General features: G+C 40.3%; 1 protein-coding gene across 1 annotated transcript; it reads right to left on the bottom strand.

The window, feature by feature from the left end:
- Positions 1-4,340: 4,340 nt before the first annotated feature.
- On the bottom strand, positions 4,341-10,356 carry LOC125879816 (N-acetyllactosaminide alpha-1,3-galactosyltransferase-like). Its single transcript, XM_049561915.1, has 6 exons — positions 10,207-10,356; positions 9,411-9,498; positions 7,862-7,939; positions 7,645-7,740; positions 6,160-6,297; positions 4,341-5,662 (listed from the first exon to the last, which is right to left on the bottom strand). The coding sequence occupies exons 2-6, from the start codon at positions 9,437-9,439 to the stop codon at positions 4,978-4,980; spliced, it is 1,026 nt and encodes a 341-aa protein (XP_049417872.1). The 5' UTR covers positions 9,440-9,498; positions 10,207-10,356; the 3' UTR covers positions 4,341-4,977.
- Between the last annotated feature and the right edge of the window lie 9,759 nt (positions 10,357-20,115).

The following is a 20,115-nucleotide window of genomic DNA, read 5'->3' as shown; positions in this document are numbered from 1 at the left end:
GGAGAAGCTGGAACCAAAATGCTAAACATGCTTGTTATTTAGGTACAAAAATGATTGAAACAATTGATCATCAACAATTTATACAATATATAACATTTAATAGCTGTTGATTTTTTGTCAATCAAGCGATAAAATATCGACTTGTTGTATCTCTACATATCTAGTTCACAGCTCTTTAATTACCTGATATCAGGGATTATTATTAAAAGTCTTTGTTTATTAGATATGCTCATGAATAAAATTTGTGTTGACCATATTTCTTTTGAGTCCTATGGGTTGTGAGGTGGGAAACCAGCACATCCCTTGTGCTGATCAGATTGGGATATGGGGAGTTTGGAGGCCAGGACCACATCTGTCAGTGGTTTTAATATTTTGGCTGATTGGCGTACACACTAGCAGGATATATGATAGTGTTCTGGTCATCAGTATGGCAACCATTGTCTGCAGGATTGGACCCACATCTGCCTTTGACTTGTAATAAAGAGTGCTGTAAAACAACACTTATTAACTAGTAGGGGGAAGTGTTTCAGAGCCATCTGAGTTTTAATTCAACACTATGTAGCCTTCCAGCAGTTAACTTGACAATACAGCAAAGATTTGTGCTTTGTGCGATTATTTGTCCCATAAGCCTTGATCTTACTGGATTAGCTTGCTTTAGCCTGCTGTGACATAATGAGCCCCTTCTGACACATGCTGTAGATTGAATTTAATAATTATTAAACCTGTATTAGAAACCCTACTTTTAATCTAAATATCTAACAACATAGGACTGGGTAATTGCATCAAAACTAATTTTTACATAACAACATTAGTATTTATTTTGAGTTGTGTTGGTGCCCACAAACACAACTCCAATGTCCATTTTGTAACATTTAAAGATATGTAGTTAAACACAGTGGTCGGACCTCTGACGTCCTTGCGATTGTTGTGGCCATGCATTTCCCATTTTTCACTGAGTTTCCTCAAATGTGTGAAACAGCACTCCTCTGAGTTGAAATTGCTGTCAGTGAGTTTGGTCAAATACAGGATTGCAGCCTTATCGGCATCTACTGAAAGAAAGGAAGGTGAAGTTAGCATCCTTTGATTAAAAGATGGTTATGTATCAAACAGCTAGATGTGGTCACTGTTTCACTCTGGCCTCACAACAAACACCATTTAAATAAAAAATAAATACTGGGAGGGATACCTTTTGTTTGTGTTACTAAGGATACCAGCTCTGGTGTTTTTGTAAGATTAACTAGCAGCAATGTGTTTTGTCACCAGACAAAATGGCCATCACAGGGACATAGTGAGATGTTAAATATGACATGGATACTCCATCTCTATGAAAGAAAGGAGAATGGATTTCAGTGTGAAACTAGTATAATGTTCCTGAGAGTTTTTCACATTCCTAACTGACTGAATCAACCATAACTGGTGCTTCATCTGTTCTGTTGTGTGTACTTTAGGCATTGCAGGTGGTCAAAGCAAGCACAAAATACTGATATGTGATTGGTCCTCTCTGAGGTGTGTAGTTTGTTCCATTAATTCAAGATGTTGATTATCATATTGGGGCAGTGATGTCATGCAAATCAGTGTTAAGTGAAATGAGCAAACCAGCGATAGTTTATGGCATAACAGTGTCATTTAGTTACTGATTAACTGTATGAGTTAATACTTAACAGTATGTAACAGTAGTTGTGCAGGCCACAAAGCATTGCAGCAGGACTTTGAAGCAATTAAAGTTAAACTTTATCCTAAATAATAAATAATGACGTTTAGTATCAATGGAATTCCATGCATTCATATACTTGTGTTTGTGTGTTTTGGCTCAACACGCCTGGACTGATAGGACCATATCGGGAAGCCACAGGGGTGTCTGTGTCATCGCATCCAACAGTCTCTGTTTCCACCTGTCTGGATTAAAATGCAACCCTGGAGTTGTCAAACTAATACGGGTCAGCAGTCTTTTTAAACGTCTCAATTTTTAGGGTTGGGTTAGGGTTATGAGTATGATTTATAGCTTTTATCTACCATAGAGGAAAGGTTCAAATGAAAATTCTGTAAATTATAATATTAAATTTCAACACTTTTCTAGCGTGTTACTTCTTGTATTTTACCTGATGTGAGAAAGGCTTCTCGGGGTAGGGCTGGGCGATATGGCTGAAAAATGTATCACGATATAAGTGTTTCATATCAGTCGATATCGATAATTATTGAATTTTTTAAAACCTATTTGAAATAAGGACCAGAAGAAAAAAATGTTAAATTTAAACACTTTTATTTTAAATGTAACCTTTCCTCAGTAATGAACAAATGAACACAGGGGAAAAAGAGGTCAACATAACCATGAAAAACAGTCAAATAAATAAATATACTGGTTAATTATAAATTATAAAATCCGAAGTACTGCCAAACTGGCGAACTGACCTTTCCTAGACAGAGTCTACTGTATATTAACACTTAAAATAACATGTGTACAGATGTGAAGCCCTGGCTGTATCTGACTGAGCCTTAATGAAAGCTGTTGTCTCGTATTTTTTTTCCTCTGAAAATATTAACCTTATAGTCAAACACTGTTTATTCAGCCTGTGTAGTTGAGGGGACAGGTCAAACTGATATGATGCTGATTTACAGGAGAATTCATGTCAAATGGAGGTTAGACCATGACCATAAACCAGAGATCACCTGTAAAGCATTTTAATAAATTAATCTATCATAATTAAAACAACTGGAGACTGAAAACAAACTGCTGTATGAGTCTGATCACTATTTTAATGAATTGGCATCATTCCAGACAGGATGTAAGTGTGTCTGTGACTTCCTGTACGGACTGAAGGCTGCTGGAAACTGTCGGGAAACTGTCCGACTTCACCACGGCTTTTTGTCACCGCCCCCTGCCTGCACTTGTCTACTTTCCAGGCGAGGCGCAGTCCATCTCGAACGAGCCTATTTTCTCCTTTCACTGTTTTGTTATGAGTTGCAGACACGAGGCACGAAGGCGCAACCAAACATGAAACTGCTAGTGTGCGTCTCACTCAACAGGTTATTAGAACGTTACGTACGTTACAAGCAGTGAGTGAGTGAGTTTGTTCATGCAACCAGACTTGCTTAGCTGGGCCGGGAGTGCCAGGAGAAGCTGAAGCCCTCGCTGGAACTTCATCCCCCAGAATGCCTTGCGGTTCAGGACGGTGATTTTCTTCCTGTTTTATTAGACGTTTTATCGAACGTATTTTCTATTGATATCGATCATGTGTCTATCACGATAGATATCGCTATCGTTTTATCGCCCAGCCCTATCTCGGGGTGCTGGAAGTATCACAGTTGTCATAGTTTAGGTGAAGGAATAGCAAAGGTTCCATTCCCAGTGATCCAATGTTCTTTTAACAGAAAAGGGTTCAAATTCAAGAAAAGAAGTTTTTCTTTCTAATGGTACAAAACATGCATATTTGAAGTTTAATTGAGATCCCAAAATGGCTGGATGAAACTGTTTAGATGTTACTGAATGACGACAATAACATTATGTAAGCATGAAAAACACGGACATCAGTATCAATCACTCATCCTGCTTACTTCTCCTTACTGAGGAGACTCACTGTCAGGTCGGCTACCTCAGATGCATTTTAAGATTAGTGGCAACCTAAGCTAAACTGTTGGACGACACACAGACCGCTGTCATTTTGGTCTGTTCTTAAGATTTGCTTTAAGCCCTGCTAATGCAATGTGCCTGCATAAACCGTGATTGTAAACCATAATGGACAGAATCAGAGACTGTGGACAGAGCAGATTGAAATATCACTTTTTACCTGCTGAACACATGTTTTGATAAAGTATTGGCAAAGGTTTTATTGCACTTACTTACAGTAACAAGTGTAGTTGTTGTCAATTAGGCTAATCTTAAAGTTATATTCCCTTCATCTGCACTGCGGCCTCTCTGCTGTTGTCTGACTTCACTCTGTTGTGTTTGTGTGTGACAAAATTGCAGATACGTCAGAACTTATTAATACTATGGTCTTGATTAATTTTGCCCGGGGGTGTTATATACTGCATCTCGGTACTCCTCTTTTGCTGGGCCGCTCAGAGATTGCTTCTGGGCAGGATGTGGCCCACAGGCTGCCAGTTGAAATGCCTCCTCTAAAGCATGAGTGGGCATAGCTGATGGTTTGAGAGATGGATAATTGCATTTATCAGTTTATTTTATTTGTTGTTTTGAGCATTTGCCATATCTTGTTGTATATTTTTATCAGAGAAATATAATTTTTTTATGTTGTGACATATTTCAACCATAGCACCCAGCCATAATGCCAACTGCAGAGAAAAACAACATCAACAAAAGCCAAGCCCAAAACCAAGAGAAAAACAGGAGTTTATTGAAGTGGTAGGTGAATCAGTGATAAGCACAGTTCCCTCAAAGCACGAGTTCCTTGGGTTGTGTGACTATTTGTGAAACAAATTAAATTGTGATTTTCAGTAGTTATCAGCTCCTCTAAATGTTGTCTTAATTGGTTTTTCATTGAGCAGATTTAAAAGGTAAAACAGATATTTGGGGCTGTATCAGCTTGATTGACAGGCTGCTCTCATTTGGCCGTGGTTGTTGCCGTTCCCTTTTCCCACTTGATCTGAAAATTTGCACTTTCTCCAGTAACAGTCAACAGTATTGCTTAGAACACAGCATGTAAAAAATGTGAGGCACCAAATTGCTCCATATATATTTCTCAATAAATCCTTCAAAAACACGCCAACAAAACAAATATGAAGTGCAAAGCGGAATTTCCTTGAAGACATTTTGAAATTTTACATCATCTTTTGTCAACACAGTTCTTATGAGACATTCTTGAACACAAAGACAATCATCAAGATTTACCTGAGTTGGATTTTCAGAAAAGGGTTATTTCATTGTCCCACATTCCAAGGTTAGAATCCAATGCAAAGCTTGTACTTGACAAGCTGACAGTTCTTTCAAAAAGTCCTTCCATCTTTGTGGCTCTTGTAGCCACTCTACCCAGTACGGAGTTTGTTATATTGTTTTGGTGCCCATATTAGGCGCTTTACACGTATGTCACTGTTCTCGCCAATAATCTGGTCCCAGCAGTATTCGGGGGAGAGCAGCCTGCTTGGTTTGTGAAGCCAAAAGTACTTATTCAGATGACTCTCATCATGCCACAGAGCCTCCACATCGTTTAGTTTGTCCTCCATGATACCCAGAAAGCAGAAATCTGCCAAATTCTTCACATTTTCCAACAAGCCTCCGAAGAGAGCAGCATGGTAGTAGTAATCTCCAGTTTCCATGAAGGCTTTGGATTTGGGGTTTCTGTCGTAGGTGAATTTGTGCTTTGGAAGTTTGTAAAACCATGCGTGTAGCAAAGCCACAGAATCCCCCAGAGCCTCTGAGCCAAACCTTCCCTTAAACACTTGATCCACATCAAAGCAGAAGATGTAATTACAGTGGTGACGAATCTCTGATTCGATGGTATCTGATATCGTTTTCATTCGCATCATGGAGATGTCCTGCCACCTGGAGTGCTTTTCCACCTGGATAACCTTCAGGCTTCGCTGAGGGCCGAGCTTGATATTTGGTACCTTCTCTGGTTGATCTGTGAAAACGTAATATGTCACCTGTAACCCCAACATAAAGTGTTGTTCTGCCGAGGTAAGGAAAGTCTTGAGGTAGGCGTCAAGGTACCTTAGGTGGAGACAGAGAGACAAACAGTTGCTTTTGCTCATAACTTATTAAGATGATGCCACAAAAACACAAAAAATAAATAACTACATTTGAATAGATTAAAAAAAATCCCTATACTATTGTGTTTCTCATTCCATTATTTGAGACCTAAGCCCATCTGTCCCACATTCCTCTAATCCTGAAGGTAATGTATGAAAAACAAGGAATGACGTTTGGGTCGGTAGAGCCATGTGAACACAACTGAGGGGACAGTAAAGTACAGAGTGTAAAAAAAAAAAAAAAAAAAAGCATCCCTCTTCTTCTACCATCCTTGGAAAATGAAATTGTGTCATCAAGTTTGTTTTAAATGCTTTTCTCGTCTCATATACTTCATTATTGTTTAATATAAAATTGCTCTTCAATTTTATTCCAAGTAGCAGCAGACAGTCTTAAATCCAACTAAGCTGTAGGAACCCTGGTGTCTTGTTCAGGTGGATTCAGAGAAACAAGAAACAAACCTTCCCACAGCAAACACGGTGAGGGCCACAGATGTCTGGTTTTGGATGTGGTTTTGGTCGTAAAGTTTGGGGTCAAACATCCCCTCCCAGATGATAGGAGCTTTCCAAGATGTCCGTGTATCAACCCCCTGTCTGGCCCTGAAAAGGAAGATGAAAACAGATATGTGTTAAACAGCCATGTGAGAAGGACATTTACATTGTGTTGACAATCATGAGCAAGTAATGAAACATTAAGTGCCAAAAGGAGTTAGAAGTTATACTATAACTGCCTCCTAAAATAGTTACTTTATCTTGTAGTTTCAATCATAATAATGATTAAACTACCATAACATGTGTTTTATTTTGTTAATGTTAATGATTTGATTTGAATTTAGATTTTTTTGATGTCTGTACTTGAGACAGGCAGGCGTGCTGATGTCTGGTCAGCAGTAAACCATGAATGTAACCGTGTATATTCAGTGTGAGTCTGAACCGCCAGACCAGTGAAGCTGATTTAGTGACGCGTAGAGAAATTGTTTCATTTGTTTTGCATCATCTGATTGGCTCTTCTGATCGGCCTTTACAGAGATCACCAATTAAACTATTTAGAACAAATGTCGGCTGATAATAACAGGTGATTGATTGATTTATAATCCATGCTGGTTCCAGATCTGGCTGCTTAAAGTTGAGATAGCAAGTTAGTTCTGTGTGAAGAGCAGTGGCAATAATCGTAAAGGATAAACACTGCACACTGCTGTCCTACTTGTCATGAAACTATATGTCCTTCCAGTAGACAGAGAGGGAAGTACCAGACTTGATGTGAGTAATTCCATGTAATTGTTGGGTTACTGACAGGCTACAATATAAGCGCAGGGTGAGGGAAGAGGACATTAATCCCTGAGGGGAAATGCAGTTTTTTCACTCTGCTGTTATTTTAAGGTTACACACACAGGTTCAAAATACACACACACGTGCGGACTTGAATCGGTGACCCTCTGGCTGTCTGAGCTACTGCTGCTCCAAAGTGGGTGAAGTGCAAACACTCAAACTATGGTGGCTCCAAATAAACCACCCACTGTATTTGTGGATTCATTTCATTCCAATGCTGTGTATCAGAGAGGAAGATAAGAGTTTTGTGAGATCAGGCTGTTCATCATTAAACAAATCTGTCATTGTAACGTCACACAAGCTGAGCAGGCCTTCCTGGAGGCTGGGTTTGACGTGCAGAGCAGGGCAGTTAAGTGGCAAAATATTGCCTTTTATAATCTTGTCAGCACTAAGTGACCAGACAAAACATTGATTTTCAGTCTGTACAAAACTATGATGAAGTCTGTGTTTGATTTTTGTTGACGAGATGAGACATGACAAACTGTATTGGACATTGAAAGCCGAAAAAAGGCTGTTCTTGTAATTATCTTCAAATGCTGCAAGAGCGTCAGGCTGGTAAATAGATAAATCGACTTGATTTCTGAGGTTATGTGACAAAACAAATGTCTCATCTCTTACCCAAAGTTCAGTGTGTGGTCTAAGTTGACACTCTGTCTTAGTTTTCCTTCACTGGTCACCAGCAGGTTTTCCGCAGGGACGAGGCTCGCCAAATATCTAACATTAAAAAGTTACCATCATTAACCCAGAATAGAATAATTTTGAAGTGAATCTTTTATATAAATTGAATTGCCTCGCATCAGTCTTCAAGGGCAATAGTGATGACTTTTGTACTCACCTTAAATATAAGGAGGTGAAGCTGACAACGAGCAACACAAGACAGCAGAAGGTTCCAGCGCTCCTTTCCTTTAGCCCACTGAAGAGATGCCAAATCAAACAAGAACACCTGAGTTAAGCCTGTTTAATATATGGTTGTAAATGACTAAGTGTTTGATGTTGTACTGAGCATGCAGACAGATGTGTATGAGACTGGCTGTTAAATGAACATGATAAAAGTGATGTTAAGTTGTTTGAGCATGCTGGTCTTTCGTTTAAATTTACTGTCACTGAAATACCATTAAACTCCAATCTAGACTTGCTTGTGATTACAATTTTTTGGGCCGAGTGTTTGGACAGCCGATTCCGATTTTGGCCGATTCCGATTTCATTATTTACTTTTTTACTTCATTTCCACTTTACAGCACACAATATAGTGCAATATTTTCTATCTTTGCTTTAATAGAACATTTTAACCAAGATACAACCAGCTTTTCAATAATCATCTCAAACAAACAAAAACAGTGACAGGTTAAGAAACATTTTCCTTTTTGCTCAAATATATATATATATATATATATATACACGCACATGTGCGTGTGTGTGCTGCTGATGTTACACGATGTCAATCACGCGGCACGTCGGAATTTGACCGCCGTTTTAAATCGGCATATTTTACACTGACCGGCCGGTTGCAGGTCATGGCCAGTGACTTGAAAACCGGCCCGATTCCGAGCACTGGTGCAAGTCTAGTTCTTATTATCTCCTCATACAAATAAAAAAATAAAAAAAACCCACACATTTGCTTATTTGTGGTGGCTGCCATGATTAACATATCTGCTGCCACAAATAGATTTTGTAGTTTTGGAGCTAGACTGTTCATCAAGAGTGCTATTGGAATGTGTGTGTTAATAGTGTGTGTGTGTGTGTGTGTATGTATGTATATATATATATATATACATACACATAGGTGTATATTATAGTACCACACTGTCGGAGTGTTGTTCATACTGCTACGTCTACAAGTTTGCATTCACTTGCAGCAGCTGCTTCTCCCTGACCTGATTTGCTCTGAACAGATTTACAGATCAATTATCGACCCTGTAAGTCTCAAACTGCTGCTGAGGGGGAAAAAAAGAACTCGTGGAGCGCTCCGTCTGCACTGCGTTCATGGGCCCACAAAAGCCTCAGGGTTTGAGAGAGAAGACCCGGCATGATACAAAGTGACACACAGGCATTTCAAAGGAAAGGAGAAAAATGTCAATAGTTGTCCATCAACTACCGCCACCCATACACTCTCATTTTGTTACCAGTGGATACAAGCATTTAAAACTTTTAGAAAAATGCTGCACAATCCACAGACCAGGTAGTTTTACATATTACCACAGGGAAATAAAATAAAACATAAACAAATAGGATGAGTTCATCAGGTTTTGGTGAAATGTTTTTTTTTCCCTTAACTGTCTTGCCTACGTTTACACATACCAGTATTCAACATTTGTTCATGAATTGGTAAAATATTACATCACCGGATTAAAAAAGCAAACCTTACAAGATGAGAGACAGGTTACCTCACTGCTGTGAAAAACTGCCCCTTCATTTTTCCACCAAACACTCACAGAGGTGAAGTTATCTGTTTGCTGGTGTATAAAACGGCACCTCGAAGGAAAACAAACATTCAGTTTACACTGTAGTGAAACCAGTTATCTCACAGAACTAACCAGTGTCCGTTACTCTGTGTCCTTAAGTCATTATGACTGACACACAATTAAAAACTACTGCTAACATAATTCATACTCAGTAGTCATCACTTCATTTTGTGTCAATACTGGCAGGTATGGGGTTGCAATATTATAATTTTTGTGTTAGTAAAATATGTCATGCATGCATGTCAGAATTCTGCCGCTCGAATGAAATGGCGGAGAGTAAATATAATGCAGTCTGTGCCATTACTTAATCAAAATGCGAACTGGGTGCTATCTGAAAAACAAGGAGACTTTAACTTTCAATCTGGCAAAGTGTTAATAAAATGGATGATAATAGAAAAAAACATTACTTTGATTTAGCCTTTTCAAATGGCTACTGTGAGTGTTTACACTGGTAGAAACGTCTCCTACTAAAGGTGCGCTATCCACCTTGTTTAATGATTTAACAGGTAGATGAGTATTTTTCATTCCCAAAGAACTTAAAAGCAAAATTGATGGGGAATAAATAACTATATTACAATAAAGTACATGGATAAAAAGCACAGTATTATCAGGACAGTATATCGAAAAGAAAATAACGTTACAGATAAACTGCAAATTATTTATTAAACACTGAAAGCAAGCCACCATTTTCCCAACAAAGACATTGCTGATGACTTACCCCTTGTTGTTTTTCTTGTTGTTGTCAGGTAGAAGTCCACAACATGACCAGAACATTAGCTGGACTATTGTCCCCCAGGAAACTCTGTTCCAAATGGCCACGTTTGTTGTACTGCTGCTGAGCACTCCCTCTGTGTGTAAGGCTGATGTTATCAGGGAGGGGTCAAACAGAGGGCACATAATTTTTATATTGATGAGGAAGTCCTCACTTTGTAACACTGTGTTACATTGTGCTGTACATAGACATATATACAGTACAGGCCAAAAGTTTGGACACACCTTCTCATTCAATGCGTTTTCTTTATTTTCATGACTATTTACACTGTAGATTCTCACTGAAGGCATCAAAACTATGAATGAACACGTGGAGTTATGTACTTAACAAAAAAAAGGTGAAATAACTGAAAACATGTTTTATATTCTAGTTTCTTCAAAATAGCCACCCTTTGCTCTGATTACTGCTTTGCACACTCTGGGCATTCTCTCCATGAGCTTCAAGAGGTAGTCACCTGAAATGGTTTTCCAACAGTCTTGAAGGAGTTCCCAGAGGTGTTTAGCACTTGTTGGCCCCTTTGCCTTCACTCTGCGGTCCAGCTCACCCCAAACCATCTCGATTGGGTTCAGGTCCGGTGACTGTGGAGGCCAGGTCATCTGCCACAGCACTCCATCACTCTCCTTCTTGGTCAGATAGCCCTTACACAGCCTGGAGGTGTGTTTGGGGTCATTGTCCTGTTGAAAAATAAATGATGGTCCAACTAAACGCAAACCGGATGAGATGGCATGTCGCTGCAGGATGCTGTGGTAGCCATGCTGGTTCAGTGTGCCTTCAATTTTGAATAAATCCCCAACAGTGTCACCAGCAAAACACTCCCACACCATCACACCTCCTCCTCCATGCTTCACAGTGGGAACCAGGCATGTGGAATCCATCCGTTCACCTTTTCTGCGTCTCACAAAGACACGGCGGTTGGAACCAAAGATCTCAAATTTGGACTCATCAGACCAAAGCACAGATTTCCACTGGTCTAATGTCCATTCCTTGTGTTTCTTGGCCCAAACAAATCTCTTCTGCTTGTTGCCTCTCCTTAGCAGTGGTTTCCTAGCAGCTATTTGACCATGAAGGCCTGATTCGCGCAGTCTCCTCTTAACAGTTGTTCTAGAGATGGGTCTGCTGCTAGAACTCTGTGTGGCATTCATCTGGTCTCTGATCTGAGCTGCTGTTAACTTGCGATTTCTGAGGCTGCTGACTCGGATGAACTTATCCTCAGAAGCAGAGGTGACTCTTGGTCTTCCTTTCCTGGGTCGGTCCTCATGGGTGCCAGTTTCGTTGTAGCGCTTGATGGTTTTTGCGACTCCACTTGGGGACACATTTAAAGTTTTTGCAATTTTCCGGACTGACTGACCTTCATTTCTTAAAGTAATGATGGCCACTCGTTTTTCTTTAGTTAGCTGATTGGTTCTTGCCATAATATGAATTTTAACAGTTGTCCAATAGGGCTGTCGGCTGTGTATTAACCTGACTTCTGCACAACACAACTGATGGTCCCAACCCCATTGATAAAGCAAGAAATTCCACTAATTAACCCTGATAAGGCACACCTGTGAAGTGGAAACCATTTCAGGTGACTACCTCTTGAAGCTCATGGAGAGAATGCCAAGAGTGTGCAAAGCAGTAATCAGAGCAAAGGGTGGCTATTTTGAAGAAACTAGAATATAAAACATGTTTTCAGTTATTTCACCTTTTTTTGTTAAGTACATAACTCCACATGTGTTCATTCATAGTTTTGATGCCTTCAGTGAGAATCTACAATGTAAATAGTCATGAAAATAAAGAAAACGCATTGAATGAGAAGGTGTGTCCAAACTTTTGGCCTGTACTGTGTATATATATATATATATATATATATATATATACAGTATTTATATACTGTATAAACACCATATACACAATACAAACACAGTATAGCATATTATGTATAGCATAATATGTAGATCTGAGGTTTGCTCAAACTGTCAGCTCCTTTAAATCAGGGCTGAAAACACTATTGTTTACTGAAGCGTACTCTTAGATTAAATACTTAATCGGACTTCTGTCCTTGTCCCAGTTTACATGCAGCTGAGAAAATCCAATTACTGAGGGGAACGTGTCCTCCTCCTCAACACTAGGTGGCGGTATGCGTCGTTTCAGCGGGTTAATACGGCCCCCTTTCCGGTTGACCTATTACGTCACTTAATAATAAACAACTGGAGTCAGGCGGCAGACTGGCATTTTCGAACAACAACAAGATGGATAATCGTACAGCTTTGTTCATCTCGTACATAATGTACATGTTACTGATTGTGCAGATAAGGTGCACGCTATGCCTCGTGGTCATGGTGATTTCGAGAGGCAGACAAGAATGCTGTACGCTGTTGGAGGGCTACAACAATAGCATGTCTTGTCTGTTCTGGGGTCATACGCCAGCGTGGGGGGTGTGGAGCATGCGCACATGCATTGTCTAGTTTAACTCCGATTAAGGCGTATACATGCCGGAGAAAATCGAATTCCAATCGCATTATCTGGGTGTCTTAATCGGAGTTGGAGAACTCCGATATTAGTCGGAGTAACGTGTTTACATGCACTTCAGTTGTCCAGTTATAGTCGGATTAAGGCAATAATTCGTTTTTTCAAGTGTCATGTAAACGTACTGACTGATAGTTATGGAAGAAGGGTAAGATATCTGTCAGCTGTGATTGGTTGTGCCCCGTCAAATGACATGCAGTTGGCACTGCTGAATTATAAAGTTGAACTCTGTGTATCCCAGGGCACAGCCGTTGTGCCCTGAAAAAATAGGCGCTTGGGAATGTGTGCCCGTCGAGGCGATGTCTCTTTCATTTGTCATTTGAGCATGCCTGCTGCGTGTCTACCTTGAAAACAATGGATTTGAGGGCGCAAAAAACACAGCATGTGTATGACCCCTTATGCTTATTTTAAGGTTCATACTTTTATTTCAGGGTACTACCAGAACATGTTAACATGTTTTTATGTTAAAATACCACATTATTATTCTCATGCTGTCCATTGCTGCAGCACCTCTATTTATCCACTGTCTGAAACGGTTTGTTTGAACTATCTAAATAAACATCCTGATATAATATCTGCTTCATTAGATTCTGGAAAGTGTTGGTGTCACATTAAAGTTGTTCTTATACTAGAAGTGTGCACCACTTTTCTCCATGTTTTAGCACCCACAGCGGTACAGAAACATTAGAGTGCAAGAGGCAAACTTTATGTGGTGTCAGTTGAACAAGGTGCACACAAATGTGTCCAAAAATCACACCCACTTTACATGTATAAGTTTTGTCTTTGTGCTCTGTTCACAAAAAAGTAATTACATGATCACTCACATTGTTAAATGTAAACATTCCAAGTGTGTCCTAGTTAATTATGATTTGAAGGAAATTTAGAATCAAACTTCTCTTGTGAGTTGATGCAGTAGTTTGCTCAAGGCTTCCCGTTCACAACACCTCCAAACATAATGATGATGATCAGTGGATACATCATAACCCTCCTCATTTGCTTTGTTGGTGGAGGTCTCTCTGCACCTGTGCTGAGCAGGTGAGTCTTTATTTGTACTTTATGCTTTACTTTTTCCTGTTAAGAGTAACACAAGAATCACCATCATCATTGCCCAGTAAATGCTGAGTTTTTGTTTTGTATTGGCATTTAATCGGAGGAGGGGAAGGGGGCTCCTGTTGATGAAATAAAGGTATTATTTAAAAGAAAACAATCATGTGAACATGTCGAGGCAGCAGTTTGGACCTCTGACAGTTTTCTGTGCTATTATAATTTAACTTGGTTTCCTGGACTTCCTGTATTAAGTTTGGTGGTTACTCTGAGACCACAGCTGTGGTGTGTGGCTTGTTTACATGATGTGACTGAGTTCCATATTTAACAGATCTCATGTAGACAGAGAGCATCCAACGTAACACCTTCAAATTCTGTAAGAACCTTCCATCCCAGTATATTTTTAAAAAATGCATCAGAGAAGTAAGGGGGGAAAGACTGTAGGAGGGCTTTGGTACATAGTTTGTTGACACAGGGGGCACTGACTGAAAGGGCTGGGTATTGGTATTCGATACTTTCAAGCTATTGCCTGAAATAACCCAGTACCAGGTAGTATCTAAGCTTCACCAGTCAAAGAGCAGAAAACTTTTTGTTGCTGCCATCTCTGGAGCTGCTCTCTTCCTGGTGAACGGTCAGTTCAACGTCTGAGGAAGAAGTTTTCTAAATGATAAACATCCCTACTGACTGACCACTGCTGATTGTAGCATAGGCATTGATGTAGACCCAGTAGTCAGAGCTAACCAGTCTGACCTGAGGAAAATCTTGTGGATCAACACATTGCCAACAGTTAGCAGATCTTCTTTCTGACCTGGAGATTTTTTTGTCTTTCACCTGAGTATTTTTGCCTGGATGTGTGCACACTTGGTTATTTTTCTGGAGTCAGAGATAACCAGCGTTGAGAAGCTTCTGTTAAGCCTACTTTACAATACATGGTTCAAGTGACCGAATTCTGATTTTTTTCCTCTCAAGTGGCACAGATCGGATCTGTAACATGAACGTGTAAACAGGAAAAAAAACGCATGATATTGGATATTGTCAGATCAGATTCAGGCCTCCTTCATATATGGAAATATGTCGGATATGAATTAGATATCTGCCAATAGGTCTGTAATCTAAACAGACAGATCGGATATTTCCTGGCAATCCACGTCATACGTCATGAATAATGTGACGAAAGCGCATTTTGATGACGTGCTCATGAGCGAGGGAAAGGAAGGAAAGCCGAATAAATCGCACGTCAATCGCTGAGTAAGACAGACTGTCAGCTCCAGTGTACCAGCAGGCTAAGTTACCTTTTAAATTATGTGGAGCAGCGCCAGCTTTCCAGGTGATTTATTCTTTAACGATTAACTTCAAATGATTAAAGTTAGTCCTTAAAATTGCTTTCAGTAATGTTAACATTTCCATGCGTGCAGTAATGTCACTGTAGCAAATACCGTGGGACATTTACACAGTGGTCAAGAGTGCTGGACCGGGAGTGTCGCACAAAAAACCGGAAGCTGGCTGTGTTCTGTTTTGCCTCCGTGTCTCTGTGAAAAATAAGGTGAATAGAACATGTAAACAGCAGTCAGGTAAAATCGGATATAGGCAACAAATCGGAATTGGGCATCAAGACATGGTAGTGTAAAGGCAGCCTAGAGTCTCTGATTCTCTACTGAAGACAGAAAGTGGAGTGTTGACAGTCATTAGAAGCACTTATGGCCCTTTGAGAGAGTCTGTGTGGGTACACGTGTTATACTGGGGATAGGTGCTATGCTATAGATAGCTGTGCTTTATAATGGTTAATGGAGTTGTTTAAGGGCCCTAAATATCTTGTAAAGCTCACATCAGTTATCAGTGGCCCGTGTGCTGTGTTTACTGCCGCTGCAGAGAAATATGTCTTGTTCATATATGTAAAGTTGTTTTATGGTACTCATCAGGCTTGGTGATGCCATCAGCAGCTGTGTACAAGAGGCACAGACTAGGGCTGTAGTCAGACAGTTTTCTGCTTTTAATACTTGGTGCAGCAGTTGCTACCACAGTTGAGGAGGATGTCAAAATACAAAATGGACCTTGGAGCCGTACCTGTAATGTCAGAGTTAGGGATGGGCCAGATAGTTCATTGGAACTGAACATTCAAGTCTAAGCAGACACATATGAGATAATTTTGAGCAGAAAAAGACATTTTAGCTCGCTGAATGTTTGTTGTTGGAAAAATCATCTCTATTAATTATACACAAAAATATGACTTTGGGCTGGAGACAGGGAGCTGCCACTCTGAAATGTGTTTAAGGCGTTTTGTTCAGGATGTGGTCAGACTGGGTTTCGTAAACACTAAGTTCTCCACCTTATCTCTGTTTCTGCACCTTTCTGCACAGCACTCACCAGTGTTGCATACACTTAATGACCTTCTGCAAACACAAGTGACCATTTATCTTTTAGGAGCCACACAAGAATGACTAATAGGTTTCCAAGAAAAGACTTGTTTTCCTTCACAATTCAGCACCAACATTGGTACATAAACATACGCCCTATTATTTTCAGTGTACAGCGGAGAAACAGAGTCTTCATGAGCTTCTCTTTGCTGGTCACCTCTGACTAACACGTTGATGTCCATGCTCCATTGAGCGGTGGTCAGTCAGTTTCCCGATGTCCCTCATCATATGCTACATAGCCACAAAGTAGAGCTGGGCAATATGGAGAAAATCAAATATCACAATACTTTTGACCAAAAACATCGATATCTATATTGCAGTGATATTGTAGGGTTGACTATTGGTGCTTTCACAGAATATTTATACAGTGAGATTTTTGATAAACAATTATCAGTAATGTGGTTATAAGTGCTGCTGTAACATTAAAGCTTCCCTCCAGTGTATTTTGGCATGCTTATATCGAATACTTTTCAGAGTCATTCCCTGAAATTGCTGATTGGCCACACTGTTTGCCAAATACGTTTGGACAAATAACTTAAAAGAGATTTTTGCTAACTGGAAGATGACGTATGATTGTTGGAGAAGCTGCAGGTCATGCATCATCCGGTGCACTGTCATAACATAGCCGACTTGTGTTGTTTTCTACCATAATTGTAGTATGATAGCCTTCGTCATATCTCTGTGTATGTTTGATTATCCCATTGGCGGTCAGTTAGGTGTAACATTAGTTAGCTACCCTGACTTATTCCATTAGCTAACGGAGGTCTTCAATTTATTTCAGTTTTCTCCATCTTAAATTATTATGTTGTTAATTTTCATAATGGCATTTGTATGGGTGGTAAAAAGGTGAACTCACTCTCTCCTTTACCGTCTTGTGGCCACAGCACACCTCAGGATGGATAGACATGTTGCTGAGGTCCACTGTTTGCAGGATGTTCTGAAGGTTTGCACCGTCCACCAACACTGGCCTTTATCAGGTCTGGACACTGGGAAGCACTCACCTTTCAGCCCAGACACACAGAACGTCTCCACGCAGCAACGAGAGAAAAGCCCAGATTACAGCAAAAAATAAAGGGAGTCACAGTGCTACCCATGGCGGTGCTGATGCTGGGAGCTGAGGCGAGACGGGCCAGTGCTGGTGGACAGCGCACCTTGTGAACATTTCAAACTACATTTCAAACGGCGAACCTCGGCAACACTTCCATCTGTCCTGGGGTGTACTGCTACAGGCGAATGGTGCCATGGCTCCTCAGAGCAGGAGCAGCCAAATTGTGGCTCACCTCTAGTGAGAGAGAGAGGGTCAGCATGTTGTACTCTTGTCTTGTTTGTGAGATGTTTAAAGCCTTTGTCCTGTTTTTTTTTTTTTAAAGCATAATAACCTATAGACTGTATTTCAGCAACTGCTTGTCTGATTTTGAACAGTATTGGAGTGGTTTGGGGGTTATTGAGGATGCTGAATCCATGCCTGACATTCCCAAATTCAAAATAGCTGTTTCAACCAGATGTAACCATATTTCAACTCCCAGGGGACTTGATTTTGTCTAATTGTAAGTGGATTTAGAAGTTTAAGAGGATGCTGAATTGACTGGCAGGTTTTAAAGCACAAATATACTCAAACTTATCAGAGCAGAAAACTATAAGGTGTAGACTAACAGGAAATAATAATGAAAAAAGGTAGCAGAAAACATCATGAGGGCTGGACCTTGCTCCTGTCTGACTGTTAAAGAACATCCTCATTCTCCGTTTAGAAAAAAACTCAACTGTTAAACAGGAAGTAAACTGACTGGAGTTGGGCTTTAAGTGCCATATTTGTGTTTTCCAAATCACTGTAGCTGCAATCTCGGTGCCATGGTTATGGATTATGTCTGACTATTAACCATAGTCCAATTTTATGTTTGAGAAATAAAGTTAACTATTAAACAGGATGTAACAGCGGCTGGAGGGCGGGCATTTGTGATGGGGCAGCACCATTGTTCCATTTTCTGGGGAAGTGCCCTTGATCAGTTTTTGTGCACACACTGTAAACATAGTAGTTCCTTTCCCTCTCTCATACGCATGTAAACAGACAGCGTGTAAAGGCGTTCTCTGTTTTCATCTGGTGTTGTGTCTTCAGCAGAGCTGATGAAGGTACCGCCGAGTTAGAGGTGCTCTTTGACCCCAGCCTCTTCAAACACCACGTTATCGTTACTGATGGTGAGAAAGCCGCATATGATTTTATTGAGGTTGCTTAGTAACTTGTTATCTTTAATTACGTAACGCTTTTGTCAACAAGGTACCAAGGGCTTTGTATCCAAAATAAACACTGAACAAAAGGAACACTGATAAAATGCAGAGGTCAAAATGATTAAACATTAATGGGGTGCTTTCTATACTTCTTATTTTATTAATGTGTTGCAGCAGATTACGGTGAGAGGCCCCTCCCTCCTCCTCTGCCACCCCACACTGAAAATCCATATCAACCTAACCTTGAGGATGAATACTACTAACAGAAACACAGCAGATCCTGATGTGAATAAATGAAGCTGATCTGTCCTGCAGGCAGGATCACCTGAAGAGGAAAAAAAACATTACAAAATAAAAACAGCAAAAACTTACTGATTGTGCCCATGTCCCTGTGTTTTGATCGTTTGGAGGACTATTAACCAAAACAAACAAAAAACCCTCCATCATGTGTTTATTACTTATACAGATGAGCCAAAATGACTGATATACAGAAAAGGAAGTCTTGACCTGGATATCCACTGTGTGGACTCAATGCCTTAAAGCAGTAGTGGAGTGGTAGTTGATGAGGTGGGTGTTTTACTATGTAGATGGGTAGATTACTAGGGAGGAAGTGGATATACTCTTCTATGCATTCCAATGGCTTTTTGGCTTATAGGTGGGTCAACTGTAAACGGCCAGAAAAAGTGGAGGACATACCCCATATGTACCAGTGTATACCCTCCATTTCACCACTGGCTTTAAGCTATTAACCAAAGTAACCCAGCGCCAGGTAGTGTTGAAACTTCTCCAGTCAAACGATACCTGCATTAAATCCTTTTTATTCCTAGATCTAAAAAAAAAAAAAAAAAAAAAAAAAGACTATTGGTATGTTTTTGATCGCAGCTGATCACCACAGGCCTTTGATTTAATGTGATGTGCAATTAGCCCACTACACAGCAGCTACAACCCATACAGTCTGCGGTGTCATGAGTGTGGTGTATTTGATGGAGTTGGCAGTTCAGCGTGCTGGGATGACATTCTTAAATGCTTTCATTCATAAAACAGGTATCAAATGAAGTATAAAAAAGGTATTAAAAGAAGTACTCAATTGGTGTCAGATGGTTTTTAAGGGTGCTGGTTGTGCTACTGTTAACGTAACTTTTTCACTGACACCCAGCTGTACTGACAAAACACGGCGCCCTAGGTGACTGAGATATCTAAGACTATGTTTTGCAATAACCCCAGTTTGGGTCCTGCTGTAGGACTGTGTTGTATGTCATCTCTCCCCTCTGTACTGTCTTCTTCAAAAGAAAGCAAACAAACAGGGCCTAATAAAATCCTAAAATCCTTCACAGAGTAGATTGAGTCTCCGACCAGTGCACAGTAGGCCTGTAACGTCTGCAATCTGGGGGTAAAGCGGCTGAAGGCTCTAGACGCCATGGTGGTCAGATGAACTGGTGGGACAGTGAGGTGGATGAAAGAGGAAGACCTGAGAGTGTGGGTGGGGGTGTGGATGTGCAAGAGTTGGGAGATGTACAGAGGAGCGAGGTTGTGGACGGCCTTAAAGGTGAGGAGTAAGATTTTGAAGTCAGTGCGGTGTTTAACTGGGAGCCAGTGAAGCTGCAGGAGGACTGGAGTGATGTGATTGATGGAGGGGGTTCTGATGATGGTGCCAGCAGCAGAGGTC

The sequence above is a fragment of the Epinephelus fuscoguttatus genome, linkage group LG2 (assembly GCF_011397635.1).
Source record: "Epinephelus fuscoguttatus linkage group LG2, E.fuscoguttatus.final_Chr_v1".
Taxonomy (NCBI): Eukaryota; Metazoa; Chordata; class Actinopteri; order Perciformes; family Serranidae; genus Epinephelus; species Epinephelus fuscoguttatus.
Note: the sequence above shows the minus strand (reverse complement) of the source record. Positions and strands in the feature narration are given on the sequence as shown.